This window comes from Apteryx rowi, unplaced genomic scaffold, assembly GCF_003343035.1.
Source record: "Apteryx rowi isolate R43461 unplaced genomic scaffold, aptRow1 scaffold_409, whole genome shotgun sequence".
In the NCBI taxonomy this organism is placed as follows: domain Eukaryota; kingdom Metazoa; phylum Chordata; class Aves; order Apterygiformes; family Apterygidae; genus Apteryx; species Apteryx rowi.
Window position 1 is genome coordinate 446,678 of NW_020450614.1, and position 20,877 is coordinate 467,554.

General features: G+C 38.9%; 1 protein-coding gene across 8 annotated transcripts in view; it reads left to right on the top strand.

Annotated features, from left to right (window-relative positions):
- Positions 1-20,877, top strand: part of LDB2 (LIM domain binding 2) — a 221,679-nt gene that overhangs the window by 160,334 nt on the left and 40,468 nt on the right. For all 8 annotated transcript variants that reach the window (XM_026075667.1, XM_026075666.1, XM_026075668.1 and 5 more), the window contains exons 3-5: positions 6,686-6,858; positions 12,141-12,263; positions 13,933-14,016. In XM_026075667.1, the coding sequence (XP_025931452.1) occupies positions 6,686-6,858; positions 12,141-12,263; positions 13,933-14,016 (380 nt within the window). The remainder of the gene's footprint in view (positions 1-6,685; positions 6,859-12,140; positions 12,264-13,932; positions 14,017-20,877) is intronic.

The following is a 20,877-nucleotide window of genomic DNA, read 5'->3' on the forward strand; positions in this document are numbered from 1 at the left end:
GTGTGTTTTGGGGGATTGAAGTGCTGGTTACAGACTTCTGAGAGAAGGAAGTATACTGCCAACTGAATCAAAATCATGCAGGCAAATTCTCACCAGGGTAAAATGTAGCATAGCAAATGTTGAACTTTTTGTTAAAAAATACTTAGTTAATGGAGGAAAAAGCGGAGTCAAACCTAACAAAATGATATAATTAAACAGAATAGAAGGAATTGTAGAGGAAAACATAGGCATCTAAAATTTTATAAGTTTTAATATTATTTGGTTAAAACTTTAAATTGTAGGCAATGGTTTTGATATGAGAATAAATAAGACTGCAGATACTATGAAGTAGAAGGATTCGACTTAGATTTTATTTAGAGCAGGTAAACAGTCAAAGTTTAAGAATAAGACAAGAGAAACATGGGTCTGTAGAATGAAATGAACTCTTTCTAGATTAATCCAGATGGACTGGAAAACAAACAAACAAACTTGGCTTCTTGGCGTGGGAAGGATTAAAGTCACTCAGTCACAGCACCGAATCAACATGTTACTCATCGCACTTTGCAGCTTTGTTACAAAATTGAGAACAAAAGCAAAATAGCTGGAATCCTTAGATTTCCCTAATTTCTACAGTGTGCTAAGTAGATCAGTAAAGATAAAATCTAATTTGTAAGGATATGGAAGAATGTACATTTGGCTAATTTTACTTTTCAAAGCTTTGTGCTTTATTATCAGTATGGAGATAGTACTTGCAAGCTGTCTTCAGAACTTCATGGATTTTGAAATCTATAATGTCTGTAGATTATACAGATGTTTTCTGAATGTTTAAATACAATCTACATAATTGATTTAAAAATTTACATTTAATTTTACCCAGTAATTTGTCAATTTGTATAAATAACATAGAAATTTCCTATGAAATAATTTCAAATTTATTATCCATTTTAATATTTATTCTGCAAATATCCTATCATTTGACTAAATGATAGGAGTCCAATCTTACCGACTAGATAGGGGAAAAAAATAGGACAGGTCTGTGTGTGCCAGATTCTGCCTTGGATGAATGTGGGTGGCTTAATCAACATTGCCCACACATTTCTGAGGCAGAATTTGGACTTATTAGACTGTCTTTTCACTGCCTTTCATGCCATACCTATCAAATCTGACAGCAGCTTTTTCTGGGAATTGACAAATTCATTTTGTTTGGGTTTGGATCCACTCACCAGATAAGGCGTTATAAATGCGGAGGGGTGTTCACATCAGCAGCCTGCTTTGCAACTCTTCCAGAGAGCAAATCAGTGCATCTAAATCCGGAGCTTTACTGTTGACCAGCTTCAGTCTCTGAATTGCCTTCTCCATCGCCCTTCTCCATTGACTAGGCTGCTCAGTAAAGCCCTTAGACAGTGAATATACCTCCCTCCACATCTCACCCAGGTAGACTGTGACTGGGGAGGACACATCCAATGTGATAGTTCACTGAGAGAAATTTGGGCTAATAAAATAAAAGTAAACTCATATTATAGGCAGAATAACAGCAATGATATCTCTGTATCACTCCAAAGTGTTTTGCTTTCTGTATACTGATTTATTTCAGTTACAAAAACATATATAAATGAACATGCCAAAGTGAGGCCCACACTGATTTCAATGAACAGAGCCCAGAGATGTCAATTAAGAACAAATGGAAAACTCAAGCTTTCCTTGACAGTGCCCAGGAAAGCTCATTTGCAATCAATGGGAAGCCATCTGCTGAGTCCCCTAGCCCCTAGACCTGGCTGAGCAGGGTTTAGTCTTAGCATATCTTCTTAATTACTGAGCTCCAACTGTGATAATCTCTAAAATAGGATACTCTCATGGAGCTAGAGCTTTACAGGACAACCCAACATTTTGGGTTGGGAGCCAAAACTGCCCCCCAGCCCCAAGCAGTGGAGTCCCTCAAGCCCCTGTGTGACATGTCCATGAGATAATCAGCTGCAGTCTGCACCACAGCTTCAAGCAGATCTCGTCTAAGCTATAGGCACAGGGTGTTTTTGTCGTTCTGTTGCTGATTCTGTGGATTTTTTAAAGCTTTTTTATATTCTATATATTTATATTTGTATCTGTTTACTTATTTAATATCATAGCTCTGATTTAAGACATAGGCCTGTACAGGATTCAGAGCTGCAAAAACCAGTCTGGAAGCAACAAAAGCACAATTTTTATTTCACTGATTAACACTTCTATGGTTTGAATGACTACAGATTATATATCAATTTTCCAGTTATCTTACATGCTGTATCTATATATGCTAAATGTAAGTGTCTGCCCCTGAGAGTTTGTCTTGTAAAGACAAGACATGGCAAGTGTCCTGAACGAAGGAGGGGTTCGTTATCAAGCCCTGCTTCTGAAAAAAGGCCATGAACCCTCATGCTGTAGGGCATCCAGATTTGACCGCCTATCTTTGGGACACAAAGGGAGGAAGTGTTCTTCTATTCCTAGCCCACAAATAATACCAGTTTCCTGTGAACTAGAAAAACATGTTTACTTTCTGTTTTATTTGAATCTTCCTTGGGAAAAAAAACAGTATCACCACCATACGGTGTGTGATGGTACCACAATTGTATTAGAAAGTATTTTTTTAGTCTGCTTTTCCCCACAGCTAGTCTGAGGTTTGCAAAAACCCTGAACTTCACAAGTTACAGCCATTCCCACCTAGAGGTCTTTTGACTTTTTGGTTTAATTTGGGATGGAAAAATATTTTTAAACTTAAACATTTTCCTGAGAGGAGAAACTGTTTTACATCCAGGCAAACATACTTAAGATGGGAAATAAATGAAAGCGCAACATGAGAATAATAGCATAATATCATGCTAGGATCAGCATGATAGAAGTGCACCCTAATCATTTCCTTTGCTTGCCAAGGCCAAAAATTTTGAGCCTGACATAACTTTCCACCTCCCTGAGAGGCACACCACAGGCCATTTAATATTTCAGATTCTTTTATACTTTTCTTTAGGATTCTCCCAGGAATTGGACTTAAGAAATCCTATACAATATAACCATTACTGACCTACAAAGCTTCTTGCCTATGTTCATAGACCAGATTAATTGATTTCTGGACCTGTTGTATTCTGGGGAATGTCACAAACCTATCTGTCTTACTTCAATTCTAAAATTATATTTTGGTCTCTGACTCACCTGAAAGGTATACAAAATCATGTGTAGCCATGCAGTTACACCACTGAATAGGCTAAAGGTATGTCTTTCCAGCTGATGCTAGCGTTATGTTTTGTGCAAAATAGTCACTTCAGATATGCCTTTCTTGTAGACATTTTCATATAAATAACTATTACCTGTTGCTAAATCCAGCTGATCTTTGTCAGTTTGCTTTGCTGTCTGGGGATTTGCTAGCACAAATGAAGCAAACGTGAAGGGACAGTGCCCACCTCTCATGGGAAATAATACGCCCTCAGATACTCAGGTAGGAATGAAGGATGCTGTCTGTGACAAAATGATAATTTAAAGCAGCATTGCAGTGATGTGGAGTATATGCCTGAGTGCTGAGGGGCGGGTGAATTTTCCTTCTCATTTACAGAGCATCCAGTATCTCACAGTGCAGGGAGTCAGAGCTCGCACTATAAAAAGGCCTTTCCTGGGTATGTCACTGTTGGAGCCTGTTAGTATTCATATAGGTGCAGGTATGAATCTACGGCTGCTTTCCTAAAGTATAGTTTGCTCTGTGCTCTGCACTGTGTGAGTTCACATTTTTGGCCTGAAGATGGCTAAACTGCATCCTTATGAAATGGCCTTAGTCATCAAGTTGTCCCACAGTCCTTCCTTCACATTGCTTTGAGTCCTCCTAGGAAGGATCCTTCAGCTGACTTCCCTGCCTGGCAGAAGTCATATCATGTTGCCATAAACCCATTGAGACTATACGGTGACAGACGCAGGGGAGTGTGCGCGTCCATCTCTGAGTATGTCTACCTACTGCAGGAGCGGGAGGACAGGGCACATTCGTCACATTCACATCCCGATGCCCAAGCGGGAGTTGTGCACCTACGGCAGGGCTGGGGGTGCGTGCACACACATGCCTGCACACTCACGGTGACATGTGGGAGGAGAAAAAAATCAAAGCAGGCCCTTCGCACTTAAAATACATCAGGTTTGTCATGGTCCCTAGATTTTATAAGCATTCATTCCACAGCCTTGTGTTGTTCTTGGAAATGGCATCTCCTGCACAAACAAGATTTATTTCCACTGTAGAGAGTTTCATCTTTATCCTAGAATTGAAATGATCTTTTTGAGCCATTGACTGCATCAGGAAGAGGACCAAAACCTTGAACCTGATTCAGTATTCTATGGCAGGGCGACCTAGTGAGCAGAGGACAGGTGTGCTTATTAATACGCATTTCTATGAATGTTTCTCCTGGAGGTGAATGTGAGATACAATTGTTTATGCTGGACATTCACATTAGTTATTTCAATTTTACAGACAGACAGGCTCTGCACATACATCGCTATTAGAAAATCAGGTTCCATGGGGCATATCCTTTTGTACACCTCTACTCCTCTTCATCGTTTTAGGTCTCCCACTTTGTTATTCACAGTGGCATAATATTTCTGTGGCAAACACAGAGATTGCTTGCCAGGAAAAGTAATAAGAATAAGGTATTTAATGCGTTTCTTGCCTTCTTCAGTGTGTTGTAGCTGCTGGAAACAAGGCAGAAAGCAACACCATATGACCTGCTACCTTGAGACCTGTCTATAAACCGCAGTTAAAATAGTTTCAAGATACTTATGCATTGCATAAGTAACACGAATATAGGTTTATCACAATCAGTAGGGATTGCTGGATTTTCATATCACACATTCACTGCTTAGGATGATTAGCAGGAAATTTAATTTGCACTAATTAACCTTAGGAGAGCAAGAAATTAACTTGATGGGGAAATTTTGTATTTTACTATATACCGTACTAAGCAACATGAAAAAATGAGTTGAAACTTGAGTACAGTCTTTTGCTGATACACTGGACTTTAGTTTCTCTAAATTAAATTAAAAGACTGTAGGTAATTAACATATGATTGTGAGTGAGTGCTTTTTTGGGAAGCTTGAGTTGTAGAATGGTCATATAAAGTATTCACTGAATTGTCAGACACATCCGGAAAGTGCAGTATATTTTTATACATTAAATTATGTTAATATCTAATAGCAAAATCTTTAACAAGTTCTTGTTTTCTATGTTTGTATACTTTCATTATGTAACATGCATTATGATCACACGTGAGGTATTTCAGAACGTAATGCACAGAGCAGAGACGGGTTTCACAGAACTACCTCTGTGAAAACACCATACTTTTAATTTACAACACCCACTTGCAAATACATTTTTAGGGCCAGGGACCTTTATTCTTATGCTGCCAAAACTCCTATGAAAATAAGTTTTTTTAGAAATTACCCTCAAAAGCATACAGCAAATGAGAGCAGCATGAATCACCACATAGTACTAATAGATAAGTAAAAATTAGGAACTAATGAACTCTAATCTTGCCTGTTGATGATGACTTTTCTATCTCATTGTTCAAAAACACTTAGTTTAGGTTGCTTGGTTTTTCCCTCTGTAAAATGGAGGTAATTTTTATGTATCTACCATTCAGAATTACTGTGGATAAATTAGTGTATGCAAAGGAATGAGTCATTCAGTATGGAAGTGCTGGTCTATTATAAACCAAAATGTTACTCTGTCATGCCAAGCTTGTGGTTGCATCCAAATTTATCTGTAAAAAAGGATACGGAAAACATCAGTTGCATGCCAGATAATTGCCTTTGATGTCTGTGCTTTGGCTAGTCTGTGCATCTGAAATACTATTACTGTTACTTATTTGGAGTTAGGTCCTGTAATCCTTATCTGAAACTGCTATTGAATTTAGTGGTGTGACTTCAGTGAGAGTTTTGTCCAAGTAAGTATTGCAGATTTCTATCCACTGAGTCCATACTTCAGAGTTTAAGAAGTGCGTATAAACTAGTTAAGGTGTCTGCTCAGACTTTCTAGCCTATGACAGGAATACTGCCAGTCTAAAAAGGGATCTCAAGTAGGCCACCTGGTCATATATTGTATAACATATCTTATATTGCATTCTCCGTTTTTTTTTTCCCCACAGTCTCCAGGACTTTGATTTCTCAGCAATAGCACCCCTATTCAATCTACAGTGTGTGTGTGGGGGGGGGGTATGTGTGTGGGTATTTATAAATATATATGTGCACACATACAAACATATAAATGTGCTATATACATATTAATGTCCTATATAAATGTGCTTTGCCTTTTTGGGTGTGCAGATATATTTCTGTAAATGCTCACCATTTGTATTTATACATTTATGAGTAATATCCAACTTTCAATCATAAGTGACACCATGTGGCTTCCTGTATAATAATTACTTTGGGACAAAAAAAATTTGTTTCAAGAGTGACTCTAACTCTCCATCAATGTAAAAACACTAAATAATATGAGCCCACTCCCTCTGAATAGAATAAGCCATTTTCATTGATTTCAATGGGAGCAGGCACAACGGCATTTCTACAGCAGAGAGAGAACATGTTATTATATTCTTTAAATGAAAGTTTGATTTCGTTGCACTAAAATTATTCATGTTCTGTTAGCAAACGGTTTGAGATTTCCTAACCTAGCGCATTTGCTGAATTCTGCTTTGTATTTTCCTCACAGCAATTGGAAGGACCCTCATTCCTCGTTATTTTAGCACTGTCTTTGAAGGAGGTGTAACAGACCTGTATTACATTCTCAAGCACTCTAAAGAGTCATACCACAACTCATCCATCACAGTGGACTGTGATCAATGCACCATGGTCACTCAGCATGGAAAACCCATGTTTACCAAGGTAACAGGGAAGACTCAATACAGCATGTTGTTGGTTTTTGTTTGGTTTTTCTTCTTCAGCGTATGTAAGGGTGAGAAATACTGGCTGTTGCATTTTTATGGTAGACTGAGATTATTTCTAATACCGCAGACCCTTGAAGCCCTTTAATTACTATCTTCTGTGTTCATTACATGACTGGAAAATTCTGTGGGCATCTTCTGCAATTCTCCCAGAAAGATTGCAAGAGGAGCACATAATGCCAAGTTGTCAGAGACATCAGATGTATGGAAATTAAATTCAGCCTGCCCATCTCCTTTTCTCTTGGCTTGATTTTAAAGCAACAACGAGATTTTACATTGCTGCTACATACCATTCTGGATAGTATGCTTTACATTTGATACTTACCCAGTCCAAGGACTGTAAATCTCTAGGCAGATAATGATTTAATACAGTAGGATGCTGGCCCAAAGGGCAGTGAAGCCAATGGAAGGACTCAATTGATTTAAGCATGCTCGGGATCAGGCTGTTAGTACATACTCAATACTTGTAATCAGTAGTGAATTATCTTCATGCTTTGGTCAGTTCCAGTCCTGCAGCTAATTCCTGTAATTAAACTGGATGCAATGTATTTATAAAAGCAGGACCAGAAAGCTGGAAAATACCAAATTAAAACAAAAATCTTGTATTGAAAAAAATCAGTAAAGTGGTTATCAAAATGGAAATGCACATTTTACTAATTTAACAGGAATTGACTCTCTTCCATCTTGTGCCTCTTCATCTGTACGAATTTCACCCTTTGCATGGAAAAAAGCTTAAAGGAGAAGGGGCCTCAGGAGGCGTTAACCTGCCCACATCACCCTTAGCCCACGGGACTGCAGAGGTCATAGAGTCAAAAAGGCACTGGCTGTTGCCAGCACTGCAAACAGTACTTACGTGGCATACGTGGTTTTATCATGTATTCAAGTCCCAACCTTTTGTAGCATCTTCTTCCCTGCCATCTCTATGCCTCTTGGAGCAGGGCTCAAACAACAGCTAGAGGAGTCGCTCACATCCTTGGCACCAGTGAACTGAGGTGTGCGTTTTATGGTATATTTGTTCCAGCTGTCTCACTCCAGCCCCCCTGTGACTTACGTATACCGACACAAACGCAGAGAGAAAGAGATGTGCAAAGAGACTGGGGAGTCCTCGGTGGCACCTCTTTCCCACCTCGCTGCTCATGAAGAGCTGCGCATGGTAGCTGTGTGTAGAGAAAATGAAGAGAATATATGGTAGCTGCTTTTCCCCTTTGCGTGGCTCCCTAACCAGATTGCCGTGTCATTTCCCTTTGTGTTAACTTTAATGCAATATTAAATAAGAAGGGCTTTTTTGGAGTCAGTAAGTAAAACATACTTTTGTCGATTCAATTAGTTTATTTTGCATTATCATTATACCACGTTCCAGTGCTGTTACTTTGGAAAGGGAGATAGTATGCAGCTGAGACAAAGTCAAAGATACATTGGAGCAAGGACTGGGCTGCGTGCAGCCCTTGGGCGAGGGGAGCCTGGCGGAGGGGCCTCGGTCCTGGGGCTTGAGCAGCAGCCCTGTTACAGTCCGTGGGACCCTCCATGTGCACTGCAGTCTTCCAGGAGCACACCACATGCTTCAGTAATGAAGTTCCTATTGAGGATTCTAGTATAAACCACTGTATCTCTTTAGAAAAGTTCATGTGGTGGGTATAGTTTGGATTGTAGGAGAAAAATAGGTTTTTTTTAATGCCTGTGTGTTTAAAAAATGACTTTGTTAGTAAAAACAAGTTTGAAATAAAACACCGCAGTCGGTAGAATAAGGTAAGAAGAATATATTACTCTCCTTCAGAAATACGTTAGGGTCTAATATTGTCTCAGCTGTGCATGTGTAACTTCTAGCAAGGATACCAAAGATACCAAAGGTTTTGTACCCAAAGGAAGAACTGGTAACCCTTGCAGCACTGGTGTTGGAACAAACGCAGCCCTCCCACAGTAAGCAGCGCTCTGACTGCCGGGGTGCAGCTCCTTACATCATGTCTGAATTTGCCCCACTGAATCTATTGCAAAGATATCTTTTGTATGCAAAAACACAAACTAACTGTACTTGTTTAATAGCTGTTTCAATTTCACAACCAACTTGTAAGCTACAAATTTACTAACTTCTAATATAATGGGCTGACACAGTTCTCATCATGTATTAAATCAGGAATGCACAGCTGCATTTTATTCATTTTGACATTTTCCTAGTTAGAGCAAATCACTGCATACTGCAGTATTGAATGAATATATAAAATGGCATTTCTAATTTTTTTTCAAACAAATATAGCTAAGCACATGCCTACCTGTAAGAATAGAAATAGTCTAGCTTGCCTTTAGAGGCCTGTTAGTCCCTGTGAAGTGAGGAAAACACTTAAAAATTTATTTTATCAAGGTATATATAAATACTACACAAAAAATTGAATACAGTTCAATAGCATGAATGAAATGCAATAAAAGAAGAGCTTCAGGTCCTAACTACCACGTTGGTTTATCTGGCAGATGTTTCTTTTTTTTTCTCCACGTAAAGGAAAGCGTTAAGAGTGCTCCTAAGCCTGTGTCTGTATTCTCAGTGTTTACTGACACTCAGACTTCATGTGTGGTCAAACTGTTTTTCTGCTGTTAGTGATTTTTATATTTCCTGACAGATTGCAAAGGGGAGCTTTACCTTTACAGCAGTGAGCGTCTTTTGTTAGAATATTTTTTTCTATGCCCAACAACGGGTTGATCATCCGTATTTTGTAAGTGCAGCACTTAAAACTCACAGTGATTTTAATCCTTACTAACAATCTTATGCATTTTCCACATTTCTATAAGCTTTAGGTTTCTTTTCATCTAAAGAATCAGGTATGAGAAACATTCATTAATAAAAGCTGAGGAGTTTTAAAGGACGCGTTACGTTAGAAAATTGACAAGCTGAGCAGTAAGGAGCAGGACTGAAGTTATTTTTCAGAGGTGCCAGCCGTTGAATTTCCTACAATTAATAAGTGCAGTGAAGGGGTTAAAAAGCTATTGGTTAGTTTGAGAAATGTTCTTTTTTAGTTTTTTCCTGGCCTAGTCTAGAGCAACCACGTGACATACTGAATGCCTGCCAGCCTCTTTCTTGTTGATCCTCCGGAGACCATCTGTGCTGGGGGCATTGATTAGAGTGTGTCTGCTGGGATTACATCTTTCCTGTTGCCATGCCAACTAATCAGCTGATTTTGGTTACCACAGAAACAAAATGTCAGAGCTCACAGTACGCTAACATGAATTCGGCACAACAGAAAATGTTTTCTTAATTGGAGACCCTTTTGATTTTTTGGAATTTATGTAAAAGGCAGCTTTAAAAAAAAAAGAAAAAGAAAGAAAGAGGCCGGTTTAAAATAAGAACGAAGCCAATTTTATTGATTAAAAGCGATACATAAAATTCTGCTCTGCATAGGGAAATTAAATTCCTTTTTTAAGATGTATGAATTTTTACCACTGTGGTATGAGGTGTGTGTTCCAGTTTTTCTATTAAAATTTGTTAGTGCCAGTGTATAAAATAAATCTGTTAAGGGCTGTGGTTTTTTGAGCATTACAGAATAAACATTTGAGAAGCCACAGGTATTACTATAAAAATTATTTTCCTGTTAACTGAAGTATTTTCACATTAACRGGTCAGTAAGCAGGATCTTTGGCATCAACACAGTAACATTAATATGACAAAACGTTTCTCTTGTATGAATCCTTATGTGTGTGTGTGCATATATATGTGTAATCTTTTACCATAGCGCAACCAATATGAAAGTCAAAATCAGAGTCAAATGACAAAATAAGTCACATAAAAAATTTGAAGGCACTAAGGGATGCTGAAAAGGGCAGATGAGAACCTGTTGCAAGATTCTTCTTCATAGGCCTACAATAATTCACCTATATAATATGTCTGCTAAAATTACCTGTTTTTGCAGAAACAACTATGAGAAAAACCTGCAGTGACGTTAAGTGAACTGTTAACCAGAAAGACCACACATTGCCATAGTGGGAGCTAGACAGAGCCAAGTTTGGGGGCTGTAAAAAGGCTCAGCAGTATGTAGCCTGGCTAGCTGTTCAGTCAAGCATTAGCTAATTTAAAGCTAAAGTTGCAAGAAGCTTCCTTCAAAATGGAAGGATAAGGCAAGTGTTTGTGCTTTGCACCGTAAAGACGTTGCACTAATTGCACTCTCTGCCCCATCTCTGTACCCTGCACTTGCGAGTTTACTTTGAGCAGGAGTTGTAAGGCTAAACACCCAGATATCAGAAAAATAACCAGAGGTAGCTAATTTTCAGATCAGGCATCCTTTACAGTACTCCATGGTACCCTGAGGCAGGATGCCATGCAAGGAGTATATTTTGCATCTTAAAGAGGACCATAGCATTTTTTCCACATGAAGTTGTGGACAGCTGTTTAAAAGTCCCCAGTATTATATTTTATTTTTCATCTTCGGGTAGTTCCCACTTGCTGCATTTATTCCTCTCTTACGGTCTCTCCTTTCTTAGACTGCACCGTGGGGCTGTGCCTGGCTGTCTCAGAGTCTCTCCTCTGCTCCCCAGCTCTCGAGCCCGCCGTGGCAATGCAGCTGATGCAGCCTGACGGGGCACACCACAGCCTGGCTTTCCTTGGCAGGGAGGATTAATAAAAGCAGATAAGAAATGAAAGAAAAATAAAAACGGGATAAAATGCCTGAAAAAGTCAAGAATACTTGGAAAAGACAAGAATGCTTGGGAAAGACAAAAAGGAAGAAAGAAAAGAGAGAGAAAAAATCAGGTTTTACCACAGCCCTACAAGGCACTATGTACTCCAACTGAATATAAAAACTGGTTTATATACCAGTCTGTTGTGAAGGAAGATCAACATAAAAGGAGTTGGGAATGGCTGATTCAGCAGCTTGACATCAAGTGCGTGCAATTGCACCACCATCACCTGCACTGAAAGGTTGAGTCATTAATTAGCAGTAGTGAACTGAGAGAGAAAGAGAATTGATGCAATAAATAAGATTTAGTGCACACAGTGCTCTTTGTTTATAAAATGCTATGAAATCTGTAGTATGTATAGTTACTGTCTCCACAATAAGGCCTATGAAGTCATTTTCCCACATTGCCTTTTCTCTCCTCAAGAGAAAGAAAAACAATTAGTCTTGCAGAGATGAACAATAGGATACTGCTCTGATATTTTTGAGTGTTGTTTAAATTAATTGATGATACAATATCATTGAAAACAAAATTCCTGGGCATTTATTTCATGTATTTTATGTATTCTAGGTATGCACAGAAGGACGTCTTATCTTGGAGTTTACTTTTGATGATCTTATGAGAATAAAAACATGGCACTTTACTATTAGACAGTACAGAGAATTAGTCCCACGCAGCATTCTAGCCATGCATGTAAGTAATCCTTTTTTCACTTGACCTAATGCAAAGAGATGAGATTAGGTTTATAAAGAACTCTAGCAAATTTCACACCCAAGGCAATTAGCTATAAATATTTTGTTTTGCCTGCAGCCACATCCATTTACAAGTTCTTTCATCTCTCTCTTGTTTCTCAGTGTTCTATTGTTGCCACTATTGCTGTATTTTCATTTCATTTTAGCACATAGGTTTTTTTTCATTTAATTCCATTTGGTGGTCTGTATGATTTGGGGCCAAAATCTGTTCTTATTAATATTCTGCGCTAAAGACAGTGAATTTTTATCGTTCTCCATAAAAAACGAAATCAGTCTTTAAATAAGGCAAACTAATTTCACTCCTGTATGAGACAGGGCACAGGTAAACACTATATATTTGCTTAGAAACCTTTAGAAATTTAATCCAGATCTTGTTTTTTCACATTTCAAGTCTTTTTTTGTGGTTGAATGAAAACATAAACACTGGAATATTGAAATATTAAATATTCTACGGGCTGACGTCAAAATACTATGAGGTAAATTGTTGGGGAGAAAAAATACAGAGTATTATTGCCGCTTTCAGTTCTTCACTGTGGAAGCATTTATATTAGTAAGGCTCCATATACAAAATTAATTGCAGGACTATGGTTTTAGAGGCAGTAAGAACACAGGGTCAAATAAATGACCTTATTTTGACATTACTGAGTTACTTTGATATCCCACGATACAGATATGTTGTTAGTGAGGAGTTTTAAAAGACTTGAGCAGCCTGGACTTTTTTGAAAATCCTATTACAGGCCTGAAGAAATACCTTTGAAAATCTGGCCCACCATTTCTATCCTAGGGATTTCTTTTATTTCAGAGGGCTAATCTTCTGAGCTCTTCAAGAGCATCCCATTAAGAGAAAATGAGGATGGCCATGAGCAGTGCTCTGTATTTAGGGGGCTGTGATTCAAAGAGGGTTGGCCAACAACCAGCAGGTATTAATTTTAGCAATGAGACTGATCTCATTTTAAAGAGAAGCCTGGTCCCGCAGGTAGGCTCCTGGCTGGGTCAGGGAGAAACTGTGCTCAGATTTTTTCTGTTTGATTCTGGGAAAATAACCTAGATCAGAAGGGTTTTCCAGGCTGCGTTTAACACCATTTACGTGATTAGATCTGCTGCAGGTGCCTACTGCAGCGCCTCATTGAGTGAGGACTCTTGAGCTCTCTCTGCTTCAGTTTCTTATCCATGAAAATAAAGTGATACCTTCTTTACTCCTGCCTTTATCTTCTTAGTCTACTGGGACTCCCAACCAACAAATGAAAGCCTACAGGTATGCTCTGATCCCTCAAAAAGCTCTTTGGTGGGGTCCTCCCAGGCACAGCAGTCTGCTTGTTTGCCCTCCTGTCCATGACCAGATCTCCTTGGTCTGTTGGATGATCAGGACAGAAGAAAGACACTGGAAAACAGTCTTTATTCTACTCCAGTTTCATGAGGTTTTGCATTTTGCTGTTCAAACACCAGAACAGTAGTTGTCGTAACCCTGTGACTTAAATTTAGTCTCCAAATGTAGTTTTTCTATAGGAATGACACCTCTCTTCAGAAAACCCTCCCCTGTACTCCATCGAGCACAAAAAGAAAAACAAACAAAAAGCAAAGTGAAAATTCTTTTTTCCTCTGATGTTTAGGCACAAGACCCTCAGGTGCTGGAGCAGCTGTCCAAAAACATCACTCGAATGGGTCTGACAAACTTCACCCTCAACTACCTCAGGGTAAGCGTACCATAGTTGATGATTATTGTGAGCATTTTTTAAAAGTTACTATTATCTTTGAGTCAAGGTAAGGAGAGCAGGCCTGTGTCAGTCAGGTAAGAAATGGACCTAACTCTTAGTGAGGATGAAGGAGAAATACAGGCTGCAATAAAGATCTAGCTAGTAGCAATGTGCCATTAAAAAGGGTAAGAATTTTATCACAGAATTAAAGGAATGTGTGAGAAGCCCTGTGTTTTTGATGATCTTTCTTCTCAGCTTTGAATAATGGGTTTATTTTTTGTTAGTAAGAAGCTCTCCACCATTTTTCATTTCTGTTTCCCTGTTCCTGAGAAAATGGCAGGTTGTTCTTATTAACAGCTGCCAGTTTTCTCCACCTCTTCGACCTTCCCACCTCTCCCAGGCAGAGGCAAGGCTGTGAGAAAGCTCAGCGCCAATCCTGTTTGCAGCAGTCCCTCAAAGCAGTCCTCACTTCACTTGCCTCTGGGAGTCTGAGTTCTCTCCTCAGTCTTGCACTGAAGTGAGTGAGTTTTTTATGATTAAATAATGCATTTGTTCCCATTGCTTTTTGACCCTTGAAGTGCATTCAAAGTTTGGAAGTTTATTTTCATTTTTTGAAAGTATTCCCTGGTGTGGGCTTACAATGCACACACTGAAATATGGATTTGTAAAGTTCATATTTCAAGGTTAAAAATGCAGATTTTTCCTATTTCTCGAGATGCCGTTAGTGGATAAAATGAGGCAAATTGCCCAGTGATACACCAAGCTAACTTGGCCAAGAATATTGCATTTTATTCCTTTGAATTACATGAAGACTTATTCAACATGGATTTTTAAGACAACAAGGAAATTCCAGAAAATGCAGATATTTTCAGCCCAGTGTAGATCTACAGATAATCACTAGATTATCTTTATTTTAGTGGTACTTCATTCAGGTCTGTGATCCTTGCAACACATTCCCTGTGGGTGGAGTCCTACTCCCAAAGTCACTTGAACTCCAGGTGGGACAGTGTGCTGGGCTGAGACATTTGGTGAAATCTCTCTCGCTGTATCTCAGAGTTTATAGATTACAATTTATAAGTTATTGCTCATTGCTGCTTGTCTGGAGTTAGTGTAAAAGTTGCTGTTCAAATTATAGTCCAAGTTATGCAGGGCAGGTCTGAGGTAGTGTAGGTAAGGGAAGAATTTGGCACAAATTCTAGGAGGAATAACACATTGCATTAGAATTTTTCCATGGATAAATTCAAGAATAACATGTCTATGTTGTGCATATTGTATTCTCGCAGTTAGCTTAGCCTCCAGTTCGATACATAGTCTGACCATTGCATTTTGGTATACAGAACACATCTGTACAGCCATAATCTTGCAGTTTGTCTGTTCAGTGCAGGCATCCTGGAGCACGTTCTCCAGAAATTGCCACTGGGGGTTCCTTAAAAGTCACACCAAGTCCTGTGCTACACCCTTACAGCAAAGGGGCAACAAGCAGCTGACTTAGGTATTGTTACTTGCACGGTTCCTTTCAGACTTGTCCTGTGGCAGCGCCCTGCTTCTGAGGTCTTTGGGTCCTTTAGCATGACCAGCGCCACTGGCAAGCGCTCAGGCTGGCCTGCGCAGTCGGTGATGCTCAGTCTATAGCCTCCGCGCGGTCTCGCAGTGCCGTTTGGAGCGTGCAGCACTGTATTGCCAGTCCCTTCCAGGTCCTGCGTGGCATATATTGTGTAGTTGTGGAATGTGACTAGGCGAATGAGAAAGGCAGGGACTGTTAGGACACAGCTGGCATCACGTACCCATGCTGATACCCATGTCAGGATTGAAAAAGAAAGGAAGGAAGGAAGGAAGAAAGGGGGGAGGGAGAAAAAATCCTCAGAAAAAGAAAACTGGGATCAAGATAAGCACTAGGGAGATAAGCAGTGAAGTGGAAGGGGATGAAAAGATGAAGCCTTACTTTTTTTCTTCTTCCAGTCTAGTTTTGTTAGCTTAACAGACAACGTTAGGTCTCTGGGTGCAAAGCTTCCTCTGGCTCCTGCTGTGGTGATTCCAAAAGGAAATCTTTTTTTTCAAGACACCCTTTGCTATTCTCTGTCTTGCAGTGAGGAATTGATCATTCTACTCTTTTTCAGATGTTCAGCTCATCATGGGAGCTCATATTAGATGATATATTTTCAGTTTGATTTACTTCTTTCCCAGTTACTTTCTTCTGTTAATTTTAACATGAAAATCCTTTCTGAAATGAGGATTGTAAAACCATGCACTAAAAAAAAGATCAGGTAAATGCATTTAGGTTTAAGGTAGTTGTTTTTTTTACATCAGCATTTTATGATATTTAATTCAATTTTCCCAGTGTTTAGTAATTAGCATTGTTACATGTTTTTAAATAAGGATTTGAAACTAAGCATACAAATGATTTTCTTTTTTTTTTTCTGCTGCACACAGCAAAGGCTTGTGATACTCATAAGCAAAAACTTCACTGATGGGCAGAATTAATCATTTTTATTCTCCAATGTGCACACAGTAGCAAGCTGTGCTGCAGTCTTTTTAAAGGCAGAATTTAAACCTGGAATTCAGATGGCTGAGATATAAACGTATAGCCTATATTTCTTACACCGTAGACATCACAGAATGCTAAATCATTACTATTTGGGATAATTGCAGTTGCTGGCATATAAACCTCCATTCCAGAGCGCCACATGCCTATAGAGCCACAGCTTTGGATGTGTGCCCTGTTTTGTCTTCATTCACGCTAAATAAAGCTGTCCGGCATAGAAGAACATTGATTTTGTAAATCATATTTAACACAAATTTAAAATATATTTTCTTGGAACCTAGAAATGAAGCATTTTGTCCTGTGTCGTTTGCCAAATGCTCCTTCTCTCTGTTTTCTCTGGCTCTGTATAAAACCATAGGCTTCCTTTCTTTCCAGTTACTAGTTTGTTTTTTGTTCCAGCATAATTGATTACTTCATCAATGGGGTCAGCAGACTTTGCTGTAGCTGCTGAATTGGAGTTGAATAGGCTGTCTCAGAAATAACGAGCAAAACCGTGTAGGTTTTAAATTAATATCAAGCTTTTTAAAATGTAATTTCTCATCAAGTCATCAAGTAGTAGATATTACAAACTAACAGATAATAAGGCCAAGACCTATATCCTAGTCTCAGTCGGTACAACTCCAGGAACAAACAGGAATCCTGTACAGAGTTTGAGGATGGAGAAAACACTTGGAAGAACAGTTTCTGCCAAGCTACAATAATTGAGTCCCAACACGTCACCTTCCTAAAATTTTTTCTATGTAATTTCCTAGTTGCTCAGCTATTTCATTTAGATCTTCAATGTATAATGGATTTGAACTCATTTTCAACAGTAGTTGTGTGCTAGCAGCACTATACACAATTTGCAGCTCAAGTATTCCTTGCTGCCTTCTGTAAAATCATAGATTCTCTCCAAATTTCTCTCATCATAAAATGCCATCCTGCACTGTCAATTAGGTGGGACTAACTGGCCTGAGCCTTGAAATACAGTTGCATCTTGCCCAGCAGGTTTTCAGAATTTGCCTTTTCTTCTATCTGGATGGGATGGAGTGATTTCTTAGAGCTCTTTCCCAGTTCCAACCTCCCCACACTGTGGATCTGCCCTGGTGACCAGTTTATTAGAGCTACTGGAGCCAAACCTGCATCTGCCGTTTGCAAAGGGAGAACTAGTGCAGCAGGGCTCTCCCATTCTGTGTCTGGAGCCATCACCTAGGCAGGGCAATGCACAGTCCCATTTCTCCTAGCAACCTATATGGCTATATTAAGCCCAGGCTTATCTGAGCTACAAATTATCCAATTTGTTTTCTATATAAACCAATAATAAAGTGTTACCATTGCAACACAGAAGACAATATTTTCTGAATCCCCACTTTCACTAATTTAGCTTCTCACTAGACATTTTCAGATTTCTTTTACTAGGAGGATAATATGAATTATTTAATGGGACACAATTTTCTAAAGGCAATACTTACACTGCAATCAAAATCCATTTGTATGTATACCCATTGTGCATGCAAAATTTTCCTTTGCATGTGCAAAATAGATGTGCATGCAACAGCTCCCTTTAATGTGCAGGGGAATCTTGTTTTTCTTAATATGGTTTCATGCATGCAAAGGATATGAACTCAAGTCATTTGGGAGCTAGTTTGTTCCTAATATATATGACAGTTTGTGGCAGCTATCTGGTCAATATTTTACAACTGTTTGTGAGTCTTCAGTGAAGAGAGAGAAAGATTACATGCAAGTAGTGTTAAAGGTGCATAGTCCGATATTCAGCGAAAAGAAATGCCATATTTATAGTTGACTATGCAACATGAATTCATTTCCTTTTGTGAGCTGCATTAAGTTATCATCTTTTAATTACATCATCGTGTATTGTTTTTTTCCACAGAATCCCTGACTCATTCAGTCCATAGGATGGCTAGCATTTATTGAATAGAGGGCTTTTCAGTATTACTCATTTCCTCATAGGCTTTTCTGTGGAGTCATTCTAGTTTCTCAATCAGTTGCAAGTGTTAATGAGTATATATCAGCCATCAGGTGAAGAGGCACTCTCATGCCTGGTTTGCACATGTGGTACTGAGGCACACAGATTAACACCGAAGCACTCAGGAGAGTCAGCTAACTGTAGGTGGCAGTTCTGAGAAAGCAAGGGCCTGATTTTGCAGAGCACTTAGGATTTTATCTCATGCCATATACTAATAGCAAAACTTTGGATGCAGTCCGTTATCCCAGGCGAGGTACACAGTTGAAAAATGAACAATGTTCCTGGGGATGCACCTCTGAAAATGCTTTTCTCCAAGTCTTAGCACCACATTAGAGCTCGGTGGCAGAGACAGGGCAGAAGGCAGATTTTTAAAGCAGCAGATTACTCTAACCTCATCCTTTCTTTTTCTGCAGTTCCCTGCTTCGTTCTCCTGCCACATTTCGATTTCTTCAATAGATCAGAATGAAGTCCTACACACAGCAACTTCATTTACTGTGCATTCGTTCTGTGCACTGTATGTGGGGTGTTAGGGAAACAGAGGATGTGATCATGTAGCGAGATGTTGTATCCTAATGAATATGAATAAAGAGTCCTATTAAGGTGGCACAAGTACTCAAAGGACTGGTTTTGGATCATTTAATCATTCTGGGGATTTTCCTATAAAAGCTGTCCAAATTTTAAAGAATCCTCAGAATTGGAGACACTATAAGAAGGTGCAACACTTCCTACATATCATGCCTGTAAATGATAGAATTTTTCAACCTAAAAAAATTCAGCTTGGGATGACTTTCCCCAGGAAAATGCAATGAAAATCAGAATCAGAAAAACGAAATCATGTTAATGTTAATAATAATAGTGTTGTACTTTTTATCCTCTCATCTCTAAGCACTTTATTAAAAGAAATCAAGTCTTTTATAGATGGGGAAATTGCAGCATATCAGAGGCAAAATAAGATGGAGCAAACCTGAAAGTATTTTAAAAATCAAATGGCAATTTTAAACCAGACTTACGAAAGTAAACAAGCCAGTGCAGTAGTATAGCTGTAGGTGAGTTATGCTACTTCTTGTGCATTGGTAACAGATCTTAGTTTCTGTGGACAGCAGGAATTTTGGAAGTCAGTGAAAAATAGGGAATGGGAACAGTAAGTGGTTAGAGAACAAATCAGGATTTTAGTAGAGACAGGACAAATTTTACCAATATTCTGGAGATCGTAAAGGCTGATCTTCATACAAAGGGCACTAGTAGGCTCATGAGTTTCAGTTAAGGAGAAAGATATATTGTGTATGAACACAAGCCAACTACTGTGCCCACTGGACATACAGACCATATGACCTTTGGAATAAAATTAAGGTCTGGACTAATGAAAATGGAAGGATGATAATCAGCAATGTGAGTCCTTGAAGCATCCATGAGCTACAAATCAGAATGAAGCTGGGTTGGAGAAATTTAAAAAGAAAAAAGTCAGAAGGGTAAAAGGGAGAAAGAGACAAAGACATAGTCTTAGCCATATAAAAAACAAGCTACAAGGTTTGAACTAATAGTGTTATTTCAGAAAAGTAAAAAGATGAGGAAAAAAGTCCAAGAATACAGCCACAGGCTGTTTTTTAGAGGACCAAATTAAAGCTTGGAGTAGAATGCAGTGCAGTCATAAATAATAATAACTATTAATTAAGTGTAGGAATGAGAGCTGCAGAGGTAGGATTTGTATGAAAACCTAAAAACGCCCAAACCAGCTTCTTGTTCAAAGCAATGAAAACAGCAAAAATTTTAATTAGTTGTTGAATATTGAATATCCATCGGTGTCTGGTGCAAATTGTTATGCAGAGAGGGATGGGTGGTCAGAAGAGGTCAAGAAATAGGCATTAATGCAAAGCCAATTATTTTAGAGAGGGAAGTATTCATTGTAGAAGGTTTCATGGCAGCTCTATGGCCTCTTCTTTGTTTGAAAAATGAATCCTATACCTTCCCTGTGTTTTCAGTCTTCAGAAAGATTATTTCCTGAGTCTCTTTATTCTGTAATCACAAGCAATTAGGTCATGTAATCTTTTTAATAATTTTCTTCAGGTAGCTAACCCTACTGCTTAGCCTGCTTGTCCCTTCCCCTTCCTCAGTCACTCTTTGTTAGGCAGAATGGCATCTCTGCTTAATGTCATCTCTGCTGGAGAGATCTTCCATGATGCATCTCAAGATCAAACTTGCCTTTTCCATGTTTCCATACATCAGAGGTTGCAGTCAGCTTAGAATCACAGAATCACAGAATCACTGAGGTTGGAAGGGACCTCTGGAGATCATCTAGTCCAACCCCCCTGCTCAAGCAGGGTCACCTAGAGCACATTGCACAGGATTGCATCCA